A 21,376-nucleotide genomic window follows, 5' to 3' on the forward strand; every position below is an offset into this window, starting at 1 on the left:
ATGGTATCTAGTTGCCCGCTATGGTGAGGGGTGGTGGTGGAGGATGATATTGCCTTTTCTGCACTCTCATGGGTGGGCAAGCTAGTGAGTGAGTGAGCAGCAACAACTGCCAACTCCTGCAAGCAATTCAGCCCCTTACTTTGATGGTTGGTGACCCTCCCCCAATACCTCTTTCAGCAAACCTGATAGAATGAGAGTGAAGGGAAGCAGAGCCTGAAAGAAGCCTTTAGTGGCAAATGAGGGAGAGGTTAGGAGGAATCTGATATCACAGGGAGGTGGGCTTAGAAGGATCAGTGGTAATCATCGGGGTCTCTTGACCTTCAGATTGAGGACAATTCAGTTGTTCAGTCCAAGACCTTCTTCCATCACATTTTACACATGGCCAAGGAACAAGATCCATGTCAGAACTATGCAGACAGAAGAAAGGTACATTCTGAGTTGCTGGAAACATCAGGCGGAAGGAAGATGTTGATGGTATCCCTGAATTGTATTGCTACTAATTACACCTTTAGGGAGAGAAAAAACGTGTCACCCTTTGATAAACCAATTAAGTTGTGCCTCCATATTGCAGAAGGCCAGAATGTCCATTTTTTTAGTTTGATAAAATGTTGGTGTGTGCGGAGCTGAATCCCTTCTCCTTCACTGTCTTGAAAGAGCATTTCATCAGATATTTTTCTTTTCCCAATCTATCTTCAGTATTAGAAAGAAGCTGAGCTGAGCAAAGTACCTGTGGCAGCAGTTGCTCAGGGGTTGGAGAATTCTGCTCCTCTCACTCCCATGCGTCCATAGATTTCCTTGTTTTTGCTTTCTGCACGAATTGGGCAAACACATGACTAACAAACATGGCTTTCCCATTTTATCCAGGCTGGCTTTTAGGTAGCAGGGGAAAGCAAAACACTGGTCTGGTGGATGGGAGGGAGAACACAATTAATGTTAACAGAGAAATCATTGTGCCAAAGTGATTTTGGGTAACTGAGGAGTGGGACGGATAAAAGGAATTGTGTGATCACACCATGTCAGCCTCCCTCCTCCCTGCCTAACTGATCATAGTTGAACTTTGATCAAAAGTTTTACGATTCTCATTGCTTACTATTATGCCTAGATGTGACTTCTTAAACCTAGTCCCTTACTGAGTGAGTAATAGCTAAGAAAATAGAAATTCTGTCTTGCACCAGGAGATCCCAAATAAAGAAGAAGGTAGCATTTGATGCTGTTTTCCAGCTTTTTGGGAAAAGAGTGGTAGAGACCTCTTGAGGAACATAAGCAGATGCTTGGGGGTTTCACTTTCCTCAGTATATTAAAAATGAACATGACAGATGAGCAACTCCTGTGTGAGTGTTTCTCCATACGAATGTGGGATTTTCTTCCCTAAGTACACTAGCCCATTCAGCACCCTCTGACTAATAGATGACATTATGTTGGCAAGCTGCCTGCTATGAAAATTAGCACTTTGGGGCCAATATGTTGCACTGACAAAATTGCCAATTATTACTTGAAAAAGATGTAACGATCACTGCTGGAAGGAAGCACAGGGGGATCAAAAATGTTTTCTGATTTAGTCCAATGAACCTTCTAAAAACAAGTCTAGGGTGACAGAGAGTCATATGTTAAGCTCAGTGGACAGAGACTTAGGCTGTAAATGGAAAGTTCCATGTGAATCCCATTTTTACTAGGGTTCAGGTTCTGTCCTCATAAAATGGCCCACAGTTCTTTGCACACTTACAATGAATCATTTTATACACATGTACAGTACCTTGTACATCTGAGGAATGGAATCTGTAGTGTGTTGCAAACAAAGCATGCTAGCTCTTAACTATTGCTGTTACTATTAAAGTTAATTACATTTCTGTTCTGCTTTTTCCACTACTAGTTACCACTCAAGGTGCTATCTAATCATCATAAAAACAATTAAGCTACCATGAAGGTGCGGCTCTGCTAACTTGGATGATCATGGACATCCAGAATTGTTGTGTTTTGTTTTTCTAGGAAAAGAGGAGCAGAACGTTATGTGATTCTCATTCACACGTAGCAGGCATTGTTTCAACACATTTACTTATTTTCCTTCTGTGTGTTGTTTAGGGTCCAGGACATTTACAAGCCTATACAAGGAGTAGAAAATCATGAGTATTTTTTTCAGCAGTAATGTAAAAGAGGATTATATTCAAGCTTCACAAGAAGCTTGTTTTATTCTAATAATATGATTTGTAATCATGGATATTTTATAAAGCAAAGTCTAAGAGCAACGTTAAAGAAGACAGATGAACAAAATAGAACACATTAGTTTTAAAAATGCCACATTGAGATATTTTCTGGCATCACTGTATTTAACATTGACAAGTTAACATGATGTCATGACAGGGGTTCATGTCCTGGAATGATTTCCTTCATATTTGGAATATTGGTGAGAGAAGTGTTTCGTAGACCGGAGAAATAAGAGTTTGTTGGAAGATATTTGGACCAAGGAAGGAGAAAGGTACACTTGGTCAGGTTTTGGGATTCTAGGTGAGACTGAACTGCCCAGTTTTTGTGTTCCTATCAGTGTTATCAAAGCACTACACTTGTCACCCTGATATTCATAATGTTGTTTTGAAAACATCAACTAATATAGTAGAACTCACTTGGATTTTGAATTCTTTTGAAAGTGCACATGCTGTATATTTTTGAAAACTTAACAGCATCTGAGAATATTTTCTATGTTTCTGGTAGGTAAATGGTGGAGCTCCACCTGAATCCTAAGTTAGGATGTAACAGATATTTTCACAGAGTTTCTCATCCTTGATGAAAAAAGGTGACCAGCCTCTTCAAAATCATTTGCTCTCATTGTAAAGCACAAAAAAAGGTGTTAAATCGGTGTCTCCGTAGGGAGCATTCACTAGCTAGAGCCAGTCTTGAATGCCATCCTTTACACAGTGTCTACCTATCCTGAAGTACCATACAACCTTTGTACTCGCAAGGTTTAAGGTGATGTGGCCCTAGTTGCTGAAAGGATGATATATAAGGGAAACTCCAATGCCTCAATACTGTGTTCCTCTGGTTCTGGAGATTCTGAAAGATTATTTCATATGCAATTCAACTGTGGGTTATATTAAGAAGCCGTTCCAGGCTATTTTGATGAAGGAGGAGAGCAGAAGATTAAAACTACCCAGAAGGGCACACCATTTTAAAACGTTCTTTTATATACTAGGCCAAGGATGATAATACAGTGGTGCCTCGCATAGCAAGGTTAATCCGTTCCGGATTAACCTTCGCTATAGCGAAACATCGCTGAACGGGACAGGGAAAGCCATTGGAACGCATTAAACATCGTTTAATGCGTTCCAAAAGGCTCCTTTACTCACCGTTCAGCGCGGTTTCCTATGGCCGGCAGCCATTTTCGCGCCCTCGTTAAGCGAGGGGAGGGCGCGAAAACGCTGCGCGTGGCCATTTTCAGGCTTCCGGCAGCCATTTTGTCCGCCAGACAGCTGATCGTCAGAGCTTCGTTTTGCGAAGATCGGTAAGCGAAACGCTTACCGATCTTCGCAAAGCGAAATTCTCCCTATCTGAAGCTCATTGAGCGATCGCATTAGCGATCCAAAAAAACGGATCGCTATGCGATTTCGTCCTTATATGGTGCGCTCATTAAGCGAGGCACCACTGTATACTATTAATTGTATAAAGTTGATTCCCTGCTGTTGTTACAATTTATATTGCAGTGCAGTGATTGGAGATCATCATATAGCCTCATCTTCCTTTGTACATTTTTTTATATGTCATCTGGTCAATGAAGTATATATTTAAAGTATATTTTGTAACAAAAAAAGTGTATGCTGCACATGACCCTTGTATTTCATGTGCAGTACAAGCTTTATGTGCCGAGGCCATTTTCATGAAAAGCCATGTCCTACAAAAAGAATGCATAAAAGCGCCTCTGATTTCACACAGCAGGGAGAAAATGTGAAATGTTTAATTCTCACCTGTGAAAACAAAACAAACAAGAAATTATCCATTGTTTGTGAAAGATGGAAAGGCCTGCACCTTGACTGCTCTCCAGAAGGAGGAGGACTAGTATTGTAAATTTTGAAAAAGATGACCATCCAAAAGGCTATGTTCCATACAACATTTGCTAGAGTTTCAGCTCTCTTACTGCTAGTGCAGAAGTGAGTTCCATGCATATTTCCTTATTATGTTTCCCCAGGGGTGAGTGGTATACTATTTGTCACTGTTTCTTTAGAGGACAATGGGTGGCAACCCTCAGCATTCCTCAGCATTGGCTACTCTGCCTAGGATTGCTGAGAGTTCCACCCAACAGCCTTTGGACTTAGCCTGACCTTTGGGTGGTGTTCATGGAGCAGGATTTGAAAGCAGATGCCTGAGGTCCTATACAGTCAAATAAGGCTTTCGAATACAATGGGGGCTGACTTGTTTTCTTGAGTAATATACATTACCATCCAAATGAGTGGTGAACAGAATGGGTTGTGCAAAACTGGTAACTCTGGAGCTTGAATCTACCTCAGTTCTACTGCCCCTCTCTGAATATCTGAATCTACCTCAGTTCTACTGCCCACCCCTGAATATCTGAATCTACCTCAGTTCTACTGCCCCTCTCTGAATATCTGAATCTACCTCAGTTCTACTGCCCGCCTCTGAATATCTGAATCTACCTCAGTTCTACTGCCCCTCTCTGAATATCTGAATCTACCTCAGTTCTACTACCCGCCTCTGAATATCTGAATCTACCTCAGTTCTACTGCCCCTCTCTGAATATCTGAATCTACCTCAGTTCTACTGCCCGCCTCTGAATATCTGAATCTACCTCAGTTCTACTGCCCGCCTCTGAATATCTGAATCTACCTCAGTTCTACTGCCCGCCTCTGAATATCTGAATCTACCTCAGTTCTACTGCCTGCCTCTGAATATCCTTCCTCCAATCTGAGGCAATTCAAATCTTTGTGAAAAGACAAATCTAACATTTCCACGATGTATGTGATCCTTTTGTTTATTCTTGAAACCACTGTTTATTATTATGAGGATTATTTTGCATTACATATTTTAACTTGAGACTTTACTAGGCATCTCAGCTTAGTAAGTGTGTAGGCATGCTGTAATATATCCAGTTGATCCTCATAAATGAATCTGCCAGCAAGGTTTGCAAAATGGCGTGCTGACTGAATGACTGAATGAGAGCAATAGCAATGAGACCTGTTTCAGAAAGCTTCAATAATTTCATTAACCAATTAACCTTAGTGTTTACATAAAATAATATTTTCATTTAACCTCACTGAGTCTTGTTGGACGATCACTGTAAACTGAAAGGTAATATTCTGTCTCCACATAGTGATCCCCTGGAGCCAGCTCAGTATACTGCTGCCTCATTAAGGAGTGTGCCTGAAAACCCAGAAAATGGAGCAGATAAACTAGTTTCTGCCAATGCAACATCTGTACCGGCCATCAAGCCAACAGGACCTCAGTATGCTGTAAAAACATCAGGTTGGCAGTCTTCCAATCAGCCAGGTAAATTTTCCAGTTTCGGGTTTTATTTATTTATCTAGAAAAACAAAAGATTTTAAAGGAAAAGAAATAAACAAATAAAATCATTTTTTTGAGTTCTTGTTTTTCTCAATTGCCTTACTTCACTTTTGTGTTTAAAAAAGGCTATAAAAGTAAGGCACTTTTATGGAAAATAAGAAAAATTATCCTTCCAAGCTATAGCAGGGTAATTAAAAAAACTAGCTACACATCTTGTTCTACAGTGAGTAAAATCAAAATTGCAAACAAGAGTTAATTTTTAAAAAATCATTGTCAAATGCTGTCTTATTCTACAAATATTTTATTTTATTTTTGCACCACAAGCAGCACATTCAATATTTAGTAGCCAGGGACCCATCATAGTGCAGTCAATGTAGCTGTCAGATTAAAACTGAAGAGATGTTCAAATCCCCACTTAGCCATGGAGACTCACTGGGAGTGGGAGTGCAAATGGTAAAGCTACTCCTTAAATATCTCACTGACTTTAAGAACTCTATTCAGGTCCCTATAAGTCAGTTCTGACTAGACAGCATGTAACACACACACAAGCAGGTAATGTCTGGTTCAGGACACAGAACCAGGAAAATTCAGTTTTTGAACTACACTTCTCAGAATCTTGAAGTTTGACTAGTGGCTATGCTGTCTGATGTATTATATGAGCTGTAGTCTGATAAAACAAACTTTTCAAACTCTGGTAGTGCATGGGTAAATATTGTATGTACACACCATACCTTTTAATGTAAATTGAATTGCCATTGCATGTATATTGCATTGTATACAACAGGAGGGCAACAACGATGATCAGGAAACTGGAAACCAAACCCTATGAGGAAAAACTGGGCATATTTAGCCTTGAGTAAAGAAGACAGAGGGGAATCTGATAGCACTTTTCGAATACTTGAAAGGTAGTCCTACAGACAAGGGGCAGGATCTGTTCTCAATCATCCCAGAGTGCAGGACAGATAATAGTGGGCTCAAGCTACAAGAAGACAGATTTTGGCTGAGTATCAGGAAAAAGTACCTAACTCTTAGAGCAAAATAGCAATGGAATCAATTACCTCAGGAGATGGTGAGTGCTTCAGCGTTGGAGGCATTCAAGAGGAAATTCGACAACCATCTGTCAGATCTACTTTGATTTGGATTCCTGCATTGAGCAGGAGGTTGGACTCGATGGCCTTATAGGCCCCTTCCAACTCAATTATTCTATGATTCCATGTACTGTATACTTTGAAAATGGGACATAACTTCATGAGAAATGGGTAGAGAAGAACTAGTTACCTGGCTGCCACTGTGCCATATGGTTGATTCACATGAACATTTCCAGGACTATGGACTGCAGAAAGGAACCTTACTAACATTACTGGGTTTGGTCAGTGACTAGATGGGAGGCTCCCTGGGAACCATGTTCAGTTTATAGTATGGTCTCCATAAAACTCACTACCTTGAGTTGTATGGAGAAAAAAGTTGGGGTGCAACTGTAGCAGCTAGATAAACAATAAACACATGCAGGAAAGAGAAAGACCCCTTCTCTGTTCTTGCATATATGGAATCCATTTCCACAGGCCATGTCCAAATTGTCTTTCAATCTGTTGAAACTAGTGTTTTTTCTCTCTGCAATGGCAAAGAACCAATATTTTCTTAGCTAAAGCCCCACTGGCAAGGTTTATGCCTTCCATAACAGTACAGTGCACTTTTCAGCTGCTTTAAGGTGAATATCACACATGTTTATAGTTTTCGTCCTTCACAGATATTGCTGTGCCAGAATTTTTTTTTTTGTATCTGTATTGTTCATAAATGTGTGTGTAGCTCTGCTTTATTTCAGAGTTGTAGTCCCAACTGAATTCTCTGTGTTTCAAAAAGTTATTTTAAAAACCAATTTTGTGTTTGGAGCTGTGATGCCTCACTGTGTGGGAATGAACAATCTTTTCTTGAGGTTATTGTTTCATTGATACACTTGAGGACGTTTCTCCTGTTATCCTGAACTTCCAGTGCAATGTTTCTCAACCTTTTTTAAAGCCATGTCTCCGTTTCATAATCATAAACATTGCATGCTCTATCTTAGACCTTCAGAATCTAGTTGTTTTCTTTGAAGAGGTACATTAAATGTTTATATAATAAAACAGTCTCCTGAGGCATCTGTGTTCTGAGGTGTGAAGCAGGTGAAAATGAGAAATGCAAGTTTCTGTTTTTAATATATTGTCTGGGTCATCAGTGAGCATGACCAAGGCCAGTATCCCACTTGTTTAACAGAAGTCCTTGTGGGTGAGATTCTTGCTTTGAGCTTGTACCATATGCCACCTGCCTGCTGCCAGCTGTGAGCAACATCTCCCTCTGAAGGACTTCCCCCCCCCATAAAAAAAACATGTTGTTCATGAAGGACTCATACTTCTAACAACTGGAGATGTTTCTCCTTTTCACATGCATTCAATCACTACCTTTCTGTGGGATAACGGGGTTAAACTCTCTTCTCCTTGTGTGATGAGGAGATTCTTCTCATTGCCCAGTTGATAAAGCAACTGAAAGACATATCCAGTTTTCCCAAACATTATTTTATGTAAGAAATTATTTGACCAATGTCCTACTGAGCTTTTGGTTGAGAAAGTCACACCAACAAAGAACTGTGTTGTTACCTCACTTGCGCAAGCATTGCTGGCAACACTATCCATTCAATGGAAGTAGAGTAGAACACTGTCCAACATTTTGTAAATTTGTTTGGTGACATAATGCATTAATCAGATTAACATATGATAAAAATTAACATGGGCAGCAATACCAGAATGATTACAGCTGTTCTACGGTCAAATATATTATGACATCCCACCCACCTCTAGTATTTGTAGGAATTGCATACATATGCAATATGCGAGAGAAGGGCCTCCTCTGACTATCACTGTAAACAAACCACATTGAATGTACTGTGCTTTTGTGTGTCAAGAAGAGTAGCACACTCAAGACAGGCTACAGAATCTCCATCACAGGATTTTCCATACAAGCTTCTCAAAACCCACATCTTGTGCTGCCATGCTAAATAAGGATCTGGGACAGCTGGCTCAACATGCCCAGTGGGTTAAGGTCAGTAAACTGGAGTGTCCAAAACAGTCTTTGCCATCCCATTTTTGGGAGGCTCTTTGTTTATTGGCTGAAATCCTGTTATGCAGTTATGTAAAAGGCATCACTTTTAAAGGGAATTGTCATTAAGAAATCTTGATAGAATTGTCTTGCAAGCCAAGTCATATTACTCTGTGTGCAACAGAGAATATTTAGATTTCATAAGTTAACAGCAGTTTGTCTTTAAACATTACACTTCTTGCATAACCACACAGGAGTTTTAGTCATTGAGAGTTAATGGCTAAGATCCAGTAGTAAGTCAAAACTAGAGTAGGTCCATTGAATGAGTGAGGATTTGATGAGTCAACTCCTTTGTAAGTTCCATTGATTCAATGGCTATTCTAGTTGTGATTCACTACCAGACTTCAGGCAGAATCTCAAATTGCCCTATTATAGAGGATAGCTTTGAGCTTTAAAGCTTCTGCCTCCGAAATTATTTTAATTTCCCTTCCTCACTGACATTGGGAGTATGCAAGTTATTAAGCAGTTTATTCAGCATAAAGGGATTTTGCGTCTCTGGAAAAAAAGTTCATTACAAGCTAGAAAGAAAAAGCCTTGTTGCAAAATAACAAAGAGAAAATGCAGTGTTAGCATGGCATTTATTTTTAATCATGCAGCATTTGGTAGCATATGGTTGCATTATAACTCTTTCAGCTTTTGAACTGTAGAATGTCGAAGTGTCCTCAAGGTGGCAATACATGACCACATCTGTGAGATTATGGTCAAGGTTGATTTTTATATCACAGCTTAGATTTCGTGTACACTGTGTTCTTTTCAGATATGCTAGATTTAGCCAAAATGTCCTTTAATGTTTAACCTTCAGCATATTCTGTGTAATGGCAGTAGTAGTATGTAGTCGTCAATAGGTTCCTATTCTTTAAGATTATTTTCAAGCACTTATTCCTACTCTTTGTAGCTTTCAAATTACCACTGTCACCATAAACCTACACTCTTTAACATTAAATGCCTTTTTTGTCCTTATCTGTTCAGTACAATAGACCAGAATGATTTTCTAGTTTATTGTGGAGTGAACAAGCATGCTCAGAGTATGCTTCTTGATCATGACTGCTTGGTTTTTCTAACCGATGCTGATAAACAAGCCAGGAATTCTCTGTCAATGTCTGTGGTTTGTTTAGCACAGTGATTCTCAAACCTGGGGGTCCAGATGCCCTTGGATGATGTTTCCCAGAAACTCTGACCGTTAACTCTGGTGGCTCTTGCTTCCAGGACCTGTAGTCCTATTTATTACATAGAAAAAGCAAACTGCCACCCAAAATGTGCACCTTCAAATCGTAAAAGTAACAGGCAAGGTTGGGACACAGGTAAGGGGGACACTCCCCCACCCTTGATTTCAGGATGAGATTGCATCCCAACTCAACCCCATTTTGTGCACGGACCAACCAATGGCAGAAAGCTTTCTTGGTTGCTTGTTTGATAAAATTCTTTTTGTTTTATGATGTTGAAGTGAGAGCTCTTTGAAATGAACGATAGGATGAAAACATAAGAAAAACAAGCCAAAAGATGCAGAGATATGGTTCTTCCAAATCAGCAAATAACCATTTGCTTAGCACGTTGAACAAGCGAATGGTCAAACTACCTGTTAGTTTGAAAGTCATGCAAGCAATCTTTCTTCTCTGCCTTAATCAAAAAGCTGCTGTGAGGCTGATCTGAATTGAGACTGGTTCAAGCAGGGGGTACTTTGTCTCTTTGACCCAGCTGTGTTCTCATTCAGGATAGATTCCCCACACCTGCACAGCCAAAGGATGGATGGAAACAAATGGACTGTTAATGTAGTTTGCAGGTATAGTGAATGGTGAGCAGGGGACAATGGTTCAAGTAATCCCTCAGTCCTCCATGCAAGGCTTTCAATCCTAACTGGATCACCTGTGTTTCATATTGGAAAAAATTTATAAGTGCCAGCTGTGGCTTTAACATAAGAGTTTGATGCTCAGAATTATTTCTAGATGATGGAGAGAAAAAGGCAGAGTTAGTGTTTTTAAATTTAGAATTCAGAGTGTTTGAGTAGAAAGAAAGATGGGGTAGCGCATATGACAAATTGTAGAAGGATGACCTCAGCATTAGTGGGAGATATAATTTTTGACAAAGGCACTGAGAATTGTCCCAAAGTGGGAGGTGATTGACAAGAGGGAGTAGAAGTTATTTCTGAGAAGTGTGGTATTGTTGCTTTCAAGTAAAGTTGTGTGGGAGGAAATTTAGTATATCAGATCTATTTAAGTGAAAATAAACAGCAACAGCAGGTGGTTGTTTTTAATATGAAAGCTGTCATACAAAAATTATCCAAAAAGACCAAGGGGTAAATATCTGGCAGCGTTTAAAAACAGATTGCTGCTGCCCCAGCATAAATCACATGTATGTTGTATTTCTTGGTGATGAGTTTCAACTGTGAAGAATGGAGGGGGGGAAACTTACGCAATAGCTGAGTGTAGCTGGAGAAATGGGACTTCTTAATGAAGGAGTGGATGGTCTGACATTTTATGTAATCCTGAACATATAGCTATACAAATACAGTAGGTGTAGCGTTTTCCTGGTATTAAATGTTGATTCCTTCAAGCAGATAATATTGGTCTGTGTGAAGCTACAACAACTTTGTAAAATATGAAAGTTTTTGTTCAAATGGTTGCTATAGTAATAAGCCCCTGATTCATGCAGCAGTAATGAGGTATGGACTCTTTAAATTAAGGATTTTGAAACAATGGTCCTCCATATTCATTGAAAGACAGGTTGATAAATTATGTAAATAAATCTGACATCTTATTGTTATACCAAATGTAAATAGTTAGGAAAACTGGCCAGCTTTAGTGAAGTTTATTGGGCTAAGTAATTAAATGGGTTTAGTATTGGTTTAATATAGTATGCATTTCTACCAGAACTCCATGGAAGAGCTAGAAATATAAATCCATCAGTTAAGGCAAGCATCTAAGCACAATTACAGCAGTAACTGAATCAACAGGTGTTTCTCTCTTTTCCTCACGTGCTACTTTCTCATCACATCCTGCAGATAATCAATACAGGCTATAATTTATCTAAACCCTTACCAAAATATGGACACATCCCGTGAAACACGACCTTCCCAGTTCATTTTATGATGTGACTGCACTAAAGGCAGCCATCATTCCACGTCAGCAGAAACTCTTCAGCAGGTCAGTGCTTGGATCAAAGTAAGCCAAGCGTTTCAGGACTAAACAAAGGGCTGTGAAGCTTAGGCAAGACTTATGTTTGCATTCAGACACTCGTTCCACTTCTTGGTTTCATTTAGTTGACATTCAGTTTTGTCCATATCCTTTCTAATTCTGCTTCACCAGTGTTTCAAAAACTCTCAGAAATTCCGTTGTTTAATTCACTTCCATACTTCTGAGTCAACTGAAACATAAAGCTTATGTCAGTGTGGAATTTTTTTTAAAGTGTTCTGAACAGTTTTTAATGGGAAGCTATGAAGGCAAGGGATTGTGGGACAACATAGCCTGAAGTACAAGAGGCAACATCCTTCCTGAAGGCAAAGGAGAATGTTCACTGTCTGGTTAAGAAATCCCATGGATGATGCTGCCTTGATTCTATGGTGAAAGAAAGATAGGGTGTAGATATAATGGATAAAATATTTCAGTAACATAATCAAAATATCTTTAGACAGATTTCCACATACTATGTATTTTGATGAAACATCAGAACAATGGCAAAAGTCCTGTTCACATATGAGATCATTGAATAGTAATCATTTAAGCATTCCCTTCCCACCCAACCCCTGTAGGACCTCCTTTACATGACTGATCATGTGCTGGTTGCAAAATTCAACAACAGATAACCTACTGGAGGAGAAAAACTGCTGTGCAGTTCCTATTGTGCATGCTGTTGTGTGAAACAAAATTTGGCTAATGTGTATGTTGTCAGCCAGTATCCTGTTGAGAGGAGAGAAACATAACACTCTACTACCTACAATGTTCCATGATCTCCAGCTTGAAGTTGCATAAACTAGGATCACCCCTGTTGTTTTCAGTGGAGCTTAATGCTTGTATGAGGAGTTCTTGGAAACCTCCCTGTACAAGTTCCAAAAAAGCCCCACCATTAATGCATGGCTCCATTGTATGTGCAATAAAAGGACAACAGGATTCTAAGCCACCATCTTCACCATGAATTCATTGCATGCTAATCCTGTGAATTTCATGATGGCAAACCACATGGCATAATGACACCTTTTGTTTAGTACGTGGTCAGAATTTCAGTCCGCTGTCATAAAAAGTAAACACCTGTCCTCAGTCATAGTTCTGCTGCAGAAGAAGCCTTTGTAAAAACATAACACATGAGGATGGAGCTCTGTTTAAAACATTTGTTCTGGTTAATCAGTAAATCAAGAAAATGTTCCCTGTTGCTGTAAAAGTATATGAGAAAATATTAATGCTTTTGACAGTAGAAATGCTTTTTATGACAAATAAAATGTTTCCAGTGACTGCTGTGGTTAAATACTACATATTCTACACAGCTTACTCTGGAATGAACAAATACTGTTGAGAACATTCCTTCTGTTTCATAAAATCTAGACGTTTAGACAAAGACCTGCTCCTATTTCTGACAGATATATTAAGTGGGGAAATTTCTTCTCCTTTTTGTGAAATTGAATGGAATGCAAATTTAAGTAATTGCCCAAATCTGTGGTTGCCTCTAAGTGTTGTTCATAAATGAGGGTTCAACACCAACATCAGTGGAGTATGAGTCTGACAAATGGACTGTCTAGCATTAATAATTCCAGATTATTTTTCTATCACAAGGCGGCATACCACAAACTCTCACAAGTTAACTAATGTGAATTCCACTGTAGCCAAGTAAAGCCTATTGTGAAACCACAGCAAAGCTATTCATAAATGTCATCTGTTTAAGCTGTGACATTTACTTGTGGTGAAAAAAATATTACCCTTTTGAAATCTCTGTGGAAATAGTGGATATACATTTATGGTAGCATTCCAGTGTGAATCAAAAATATGCACCATCAAAAATACGCACTCTCTCACCATCAGAAAGACACTCAGCCTTCCAGCCTTCCGGGTTAGTAAAATGAGTACATGGGGGGGGGCAAGTTGTTGTTTTCATAATTATGTTGCAAACTACCAGAGAATGTTCTAGCCCTATGGAGCATTATATAAGTCAAAAGAACAACAGTTGTTTTTGTAAGACTGTTTTGGTGAAGCTGCTGCAGGGTCAGAAGACCAGCAGTCATAAGATCAAATCCATGCGACGGAGTGAGCTCCCGTCGCTTTGTCCCAGCTCCTCGCCAACCTAGCAGTTTGAAAGCATGTAAATGCAAGTAGATAAATAGGTACCATCTTGGTGAGAAGATAAAACAGCATTTAGGCACGCTGGCCATGTAACAACGGAAACTGTCTTCGGTCAAGCGCTGGCTCTACGGCTTGAAAAACAGGATGAGCACCGCCCCCTAGAGTCGGACACGACTGGACTAAAAATGTCAAGGGGAACCTTTACCTTTACCTGTATAGATCATGTGCCATAGCAGTGACCAATGGCATATATTGGTATATCTTAGGACAGGCAACAGTAAAATGATAAGACATGTTTGTAAAGAAAAAAGATTTTTATTACAAAGGAATTACAGTAAAAGGGTTCAGTAAATAGAGAAGAACAAAATGCAGGAACAATGTTTTAACTGTCAGTTTCGTCAATATATAATAAGCCTTCGCCGCTTCTTATAAATTTAAACAATATCAGTGATCCTTATAATATGCAAATAAATATTTGTTTTGACACAAGTACTATCAATACTAGGGACGTGGTGGCGCTGCGGGCTAAACCGCAGAAGCCTGTGCTGCAGGGTCAGAAGACCAAGCAGTCGTAAGATCTAATCCACGCGACGGAGTGAGCTCCCGTCGCTTGTCCCAGCTCCCGCCAACCTAGCGGTTCGAAAGCATGCAAAAGCAAGTAGATAAATAGGGACCACTTCGGTGGGAAGGTAACAGCGTTCCGTGTCTAAGTCGCACTGGCCATGTGACCACGGAAGATTGTCTTCGGACAAAACGCTGGCTCTGTGGCTTGGAAACGGGGATGAGCACCGCCCCCTAGAGTCAAACACGACTGGACAAAAATTGTCAAGGGGAACCTTTACCTTTACCTTACTATCAATACTAAATTGCTATTCACAGCTTCTTCTTGAAACAGACCACATTTCGCTTTAACAGTACTAACTCTGACTAACTTGCACCTCTTTCTTAACTGACTGAAAATCTGACTTTTTCTCTCTCTCCCTCACCTTTCAATACAAAACAGAATCTCTCCAGCCAGGAATCAAACCAGCCAGTCAGCTCACAGTCCATTCATAAGTGTTCTTTCACACTTTTCAGTGATCCTAGATGCCAGTCCTCACAAACATCCCACACACAGTTGTTAAGCAATCCCAGTTACTTACCTTTCAAGCAACAGAGACCTGTCTACAAACAGATTTGTAGTGTAAAAATTGCCCAAATATATAAGCAAAATAAGATGCATTTAGAAACCTTTTGCGAGGCCAAGGTAGAACCCAAATTAAATGATAGATGGAGGCTTGTGTATATAAGTAATTCAGAATGCATTTGGACAGCTATCTAAAAAAAAACCAAAGTATGTCATTCTCTGGGTTCACCTCAAAACAAAGGGTAATAGCAAAAAGCTGTTAAAGGTTGATTAGTTAATGGGCATGATTCCCTACTGTAACATATACTTATACAGAGAAGATGCTATCAGATCAAAATGGTAGCACTTGACACCGACTTTGCATAGGTTGCACATGATTAGACTGATGCAGGCAGTTCAAAATCAGCTCAGGTGTTGCTACAGCACTTTGAAAGATAGAGGCAAGAGGCAAATGTGGTTTCGTGGCAGATGAACTTTGACAGAGCAGAGATACAAGGTTATGTAAAGAGTGATGAAAATGAAGGTACAGTTGTCTTGGTGAATGAAAAGATCATAAGAATGTACTTTACCTTTTCCTATCCCTTTGGGTGACTTTTCTTCTTAACACAAATTTCTGCCTTTTCTTCCTCAAACTTTTGTAAACTTCGTAAAAATGTCTGCAGAATTATTTATTTCTTTGCCACTCAGTTCTTTGCTTCTTGCGTGTTTTCTCAAAGTAAAACCACTGTAACTTGATACTACCTTCCCATCTACCAGGACCTACCTACCTTCCTTCCTTCCTTTGTATCCAGACCTTCTCATAAGTGTCAGAGTATTTATCCTGAATGGGCTTCTATTCTCTTTAAACTGATAGGTAGCTTTATTATATTGTACATTCACATATTATTTACGTATGTATTTGCAATGTTTGTAATGCCATTTATAATACTTTGGAAAAATGGCCTGCAATTTTTAAAAAGTTATTAGTAAATACAGTAGTGCCTCGCTTAGCGATTGCTCCGTTGAGTGATGAAATCGCTTTGCGATGGACTTTTGGCTATCGCTGGAACGATCGCTTAGCGATGTCCTCTATGGCTAAAATTCGCTTTGCGATGATCGCAGGGAAGCGATCATGGCAAAGTGAACTTTTTTAAACAGCTGATCGGTGGTTCCAAAATGGCAACCGCAAAAACAAAATGGCCACCTCTGTTTTGCCTTGCTGTAGAGGCACTCAAAATGCCCGCAGCTATGAAGGAATTTCGCTTTAAGCTCAATTTTTAGCCCATAGGAACATATTAAACGCATTTTAATACTTCCGATGGGCTTTTTAAAATCACTTAGCAAATAAATCATTTAGTTATATTTTTTCTGGAACGGATTAACATCGTTAAGTGAGGCACCACTGTATTAGAAATAAATGAAATAATGTATGCATACACACAAGGAACCACAATATGACTTAACAACAGGGCTACAGTCCCAAATAGGACCAAACAAATTTTTCATAGTTTTCTTTAAAAGTTCTTAGAATGAGCCTCTTTACAGTTCATTAAAAATGAGAGAAGTAATAAGAGAAGAAAAGAGACCCCAAAGTTTCTAGTAACTATCAGTCTATCACATTAATTCCCCATACAAGTACAATGAAGTGAAAATTTTTACAACAAAAATGTTTGTATATATAACTCTGTGTAAATTATTCTTACGTTCATTCAAACTGGTGTTGGAGGAGAACTTTATAGATACTGTGGACTGTCAGAAAAAGCAGTAAGGGAGCCATAGATTAAATCAAGCATAAACTGAGGCTGTGATCCTTTGGACACATCATAAGAAGTCAAGATTCATTAGAAGGAACAGCTTTTCTTCTCCATACAATAATTGTTTTCAGCCCCTTTGGTTCCAGTCACAACGGAAGCCTGTACACAAGGGAGGGGGTGGAGTCACCCATGTACACAAGCCCCACCCAGTGTTTTTGAAGGAAGAAGTGTTTATGTCAAAGAAGTGAAAATGTCAGAGATTGATTCCATTGCATCTTGCATGTGAGGCAAGAGCTCTACCATTGGCTGAAGGCAATTGCCCATTTTACTAGTAAAATCAAGCACCAGAGACACACTAAGCTTGGTAATAAGGAACTTGTGACACAGAGCATATGCCAGAAATGAACTAGCTAGTCTGGAACGTGTATGCATTCTAGAAATCTCCTCTCTTAGACTGACTTCGTCAAAACACTATAGCCTTCGCAAGACACTGATATATGTTCGGTGTCAAATACTGTAATACACATAATGCAAACCATACAAAACTGAAATGTATAAGTGGATGTAAAGTGGAAAGGAATGATCCTCCCAACTCTGTTGGTATCATACTTGTTTTACCATATTTATAAAAAAGTAACAGAGTTCTTTAATTATGAGAAACTTTGAGTGGTTCACAACGATAAAGATGACCTGATCCAGGCCAACAAGAATGTTCATTTTAATTAAGCAACTTCACAGCCCATTTAATCAGAGCTCTTTAAAGATGAAAGGCTAGCTACTACAGCAGGAAACTAACTCTCAGAAGTTGTGACCGGGCCTCTAATGCACCTGTTCTGATTTGTCATGGTGCACATTCTAGCTTTCTCAGTCATTTTAAGAAATGATAACAGTTTAATCCTTCCTGTTCTGCCTTTCATCATGGGAGGATTTAAAGCTTTAATTGTATTCCACAGATTCAGCCAAAAAAAAAAAAAATTGTGGCTGCGGAAGGCTTTTCCCTCTCTCTGTCGCTTGCTTAAGCCCAAGCTTTTGGAGGGATCTTGAGAGACTAAACTGTCTCATACATTTAGCATAATTATTTTTTTATGCATTGTAGTCTGATAAATTCCCCCAGTATCCATGTAAGTTGGAAATAAGGAGCTAGAGAAGTTGTCATTGTATAAAAGTGTATTAAGTTAGAATTGTGTTAAACCACCTTCATATTCTCTAGTTGCAATCAGTAGCCTTATATAAATTGCTAGATTAGAGCACTTCAGAAAGAAATTTTGGCACTTACAATTCATCGAAGTGCCTTTGTTATTTATAGGTATTACATGAAACCTAGTCTTAAGTTTAAGTGGGCATTAAACTTCCAGTTTGTATTGTTGCTATGGACAAAAGAACATCTGTCAAAGTAAATTTCACTCAGGCAGCAGACTTTACTCACTTGAAGTAATAGTATGCTCTTATGCCTTATTTGTGGACAGTATTAGAATGAGCTATTCATAAAACCTAGGGTATCCTAGATGTTCTCATAGTTGTATTTTTGTGCTCAGAAGTAGTGACACAGAAAGCAAAAATAGTTCCTGGTAAATGTCTCCTTTTGGTTAGCTAAGGCAGTGGTTCCCCTGACGTTCTCAGGCTGCAACTCCCAGAAACCTCAGCCAGAACAGCTAGTGGTGAAGGCTTTTGATAGTTTTAGTCCAAGAACATCTGGAGATTCAAGATTAGGAACCATTGATCTAAGGGAAAACAGTGTTAACAGAGTACTACTAGTTTGGTAATTGTTTGTTCCCGTTCCATTCCATTTTTGTCATTCTACTTACTATTTTTGTTTGTTTGCTTTAATGCAGAATAAACAATATGGGGTGGAGGGACATGCAGCCCAGGATAGATAAGGTGATGGTTAAAGAATATCCAGCTATATCAGATCATGTGATTTGCCTTATAGGCCACTAAAGGCAGCTATGGACATACAGTAATTTCTGAGGCATGTCTTCTCATCTTTGAGAATTCTTGGAAAACACAGAAGATGGTAGAAGAGTGGAACAGACCGTGCTGGCTATAGCTAGAAGAAGACAGATCAAAGATATTGAAAACTAGACTCTGATCTCATTGCTAGCAAATATTCTACAACAGATTAGTAAGCAATTAATATTCATCTGGAAAAGAACTGATTAATTCTTATAATAAAGAACAAGGCACACCAAACCAAATGTACATCATTTTTAATAAACATCTTGCACACTGAAGGGAATTTAGTGCTCACCTGAGTTTTTGTTCCTTCAATTGTTTTCACTTCTGGAGCTTTATCTGGGATAGGGGAAGAAAATGAACTCTTAACCATTTATTTGTAGAAATTGAAGATTGTTACCCAGAGGCAAGTTTTTCTCTTACAAACTTTGCCACATGGAAAAAAAGGATCCTTTTAAAAACATGAGGTACCTAGTATGTTGAAATGGATAGTGAGGTGGATTACGACCTTGGAGACCTGGGTTCAATTCCCTGGCTCTTCCATGGAAGCTCACTGGGGGAGTGGAACCGGTAAAGCCACTCCTTAAATATCTCACTTACTTGAAAGCCCCGTTAGGGTTGCCAGGAGACAGTTCTGACTTCACAGAACATAACTAATTGTAAAACATAATAGAAATAGTCCTAAATGTATTTGAGCCACTACAGTGGGGGCTTGACTTGAGAACTTAATCCGTATTGGAAGGCGGTTCTCAAGTCAAAAAGTTCTCAAGTCAAATCTGCATTTCCCATAGGAATGCATTGAAAACCATTTGATCCGTATCTGCTCTTTTCCGTCCATAGAAACTAATGGGAAGCTGCTATTCCGCTTTCAACCACTAGAGGGGGATATTTTGTTTCTTTTTTTTCTTAGGTCTAGAAAGGTTCAGGGAAGGCAGGGAAAATACAGTCCAGGCAGTACCAAGCAGTCCGAAGACTGTCTCCCAATCCACTCTCTAAACGCTGGGAGGAGTGAGGAAGCAGACAGGCACCCTTTTCACTGGCCAACAGTTAACTGAAAGTTCACATTTTGCACTTTCCCTGCCTCCCACGTGGGTTTTTTTCAGTTCTTAAATCTAAGTACTTAAGTCAAGTCAATATTTTCCTATGAGAGCGGTTCTTAAGTCAAAATGTTCTTAACTCAAGCTGTTCTTAAGTCAAGACCCCACTGTATTAGGCCTGACAAATCTGCAAATATGCATTTGCTTTACTGATCTCCAAAGAAACTAACAGTTTTGCTATAAGCTGGCATCTGGATAATTAAGCAGTACATTATGTGAGGCTAGGCTGGAAAGTGTAATTTGTCAAAAAAAAAAAAAAAAAAAAAAAAGCCGCCAGTGGCATACACAGATTTTCTTGACAAAATCTCTCTCACACGTCTCTGTTATCTGCACTTACTCATAAAGTTGAAGGACATTTATAATGCAAAATAATCTGCAGTGGAAAAATCAAGAGGTCATAGTAAAGTGCTTTAGAAATATGAAGTGGCAGATGGCAAAGAATACTGCATTTCTGGACACTGATGAATTTCTCATATTGCCCCTCAATATAATCTGCATTGGATTCTGTTTTCATATCTGTGTATTTTTCCACCAATATTCATAATTTTATATTTATTTATTTATCCATTCATTCATTCATGGCCACAGTGCAAAAAAAATCATTTAGTTCCTGTCAAATAAGGAAGCAGAAACGTGGCAGAGTGAGTTATCTTTAAACTTACATAACCACCATCTCATTATCAAACATTGTAGTTCAATTAGATAGAAAATTTGTGTGGCTGGTCAACAGAATGACCAAAACAGAACTAAGTTTTTATAATATATGCTTTAGTGAATCTGAACACAGGCAGAATTGAAATGTTCAGACAACTGTGACTCAGAATTTCTGAGGGGAGAGGAGGTATACAGAAACAGTGTCACTAGGCTGCGGACAGATGAAATATGGTTTAGCTGCTCTGTTCTAACTGCCAAAAACCCCTGTATCTTATGTTGATGCCCAGTTCAAAATTGGTCATTGAAAGCCAGAGTTACAGACAAAACCTGTCCTAACTGGTCCATGTAATTCAGTATTTCTTATTCTTTTTATTATTATTACTTATTAGTTGAATTTATATCCCACTTTTCCTCCAGTGAGCTCAAGGTGGCATACAAAGCTGCTGTCCTTCATTTTATCCTCGCAACAACCCTGTATGATACAGGCTGAGAATCTAAGATTGGTCCAAGAGCACCCAGTCCCTGTATTGCCAAGTAGGGATTTGAACCAGGGTCTCCAGCAGTCCTAAACTTTTTAAAATAAATAAATACATTAATAAATTAATTAATTAAACACTACACCATGGACAGTGTTTTTTCTGTATTGCATAAGATTCCCTACAATCGGTCTGCAGTTGCAAGTGATTGAATATGGGATCTTTTGGATGCAAAACGTGCATAACCACTGAGCAATGGCCTTTACCTTGAAATGTGTCCACTGTCCATGATGTATAATATAACTTCAAAATGAGGTCACATTTATATTTAAGATATGTGATTCAAGCAGTATGTCTAATAAATCAGAGTTAGAAAGAAAAAGAATTAACTGATGTGCAAAATATCAGCCAGCAAAACAAAGCAAGTTAATGGACAGTA

General features: G+C 39.0%; 1 protein-coding gene across 29 annotated transcripts in view; it reads left to right on the forward strand.

Moving 5' to 3' along the window:
• Nucleotides 1–21,376, forward strand: part of PDLIM5 (PDZ and LIM domain 5) — a 139,404-nt gene that overhangs the window by 99,946 nt on the left and 18,082 nt on the right. For all 29 annotated transcript variants that reach the window (XR_013545787.1, XR_013545789.1, XR_013545788.1 and 26 more), the window contains one exon: nt 5,315–5,490. Coding sequence is in view for 26 of the 29 variants with exons in the window: in XM_073001916.2 (XP_072858017.2) it covers nt 5,315–5,490 (176 nt within the window). In the remaining 3 variants the exon portion in view is untranslated. The remainder of the gene's footprint in view (nt 1–5,314; nt 5,491–21,376) is intronic.

Source organism: Pogona vitticeps, chromosome 5, assembly GCF_051106095.1.
Source record: "Pogona vitticeps strain Pit_001003342236 chromosome 5, PviZW2.1, whole genome shotgun sequence".
NCBI classification, from domain to species: Eukaryota; Metazoa; Chordata; class Lepidosauria; order Squamata; family Agamidae; genus Pogona; species Pogona vitticeps.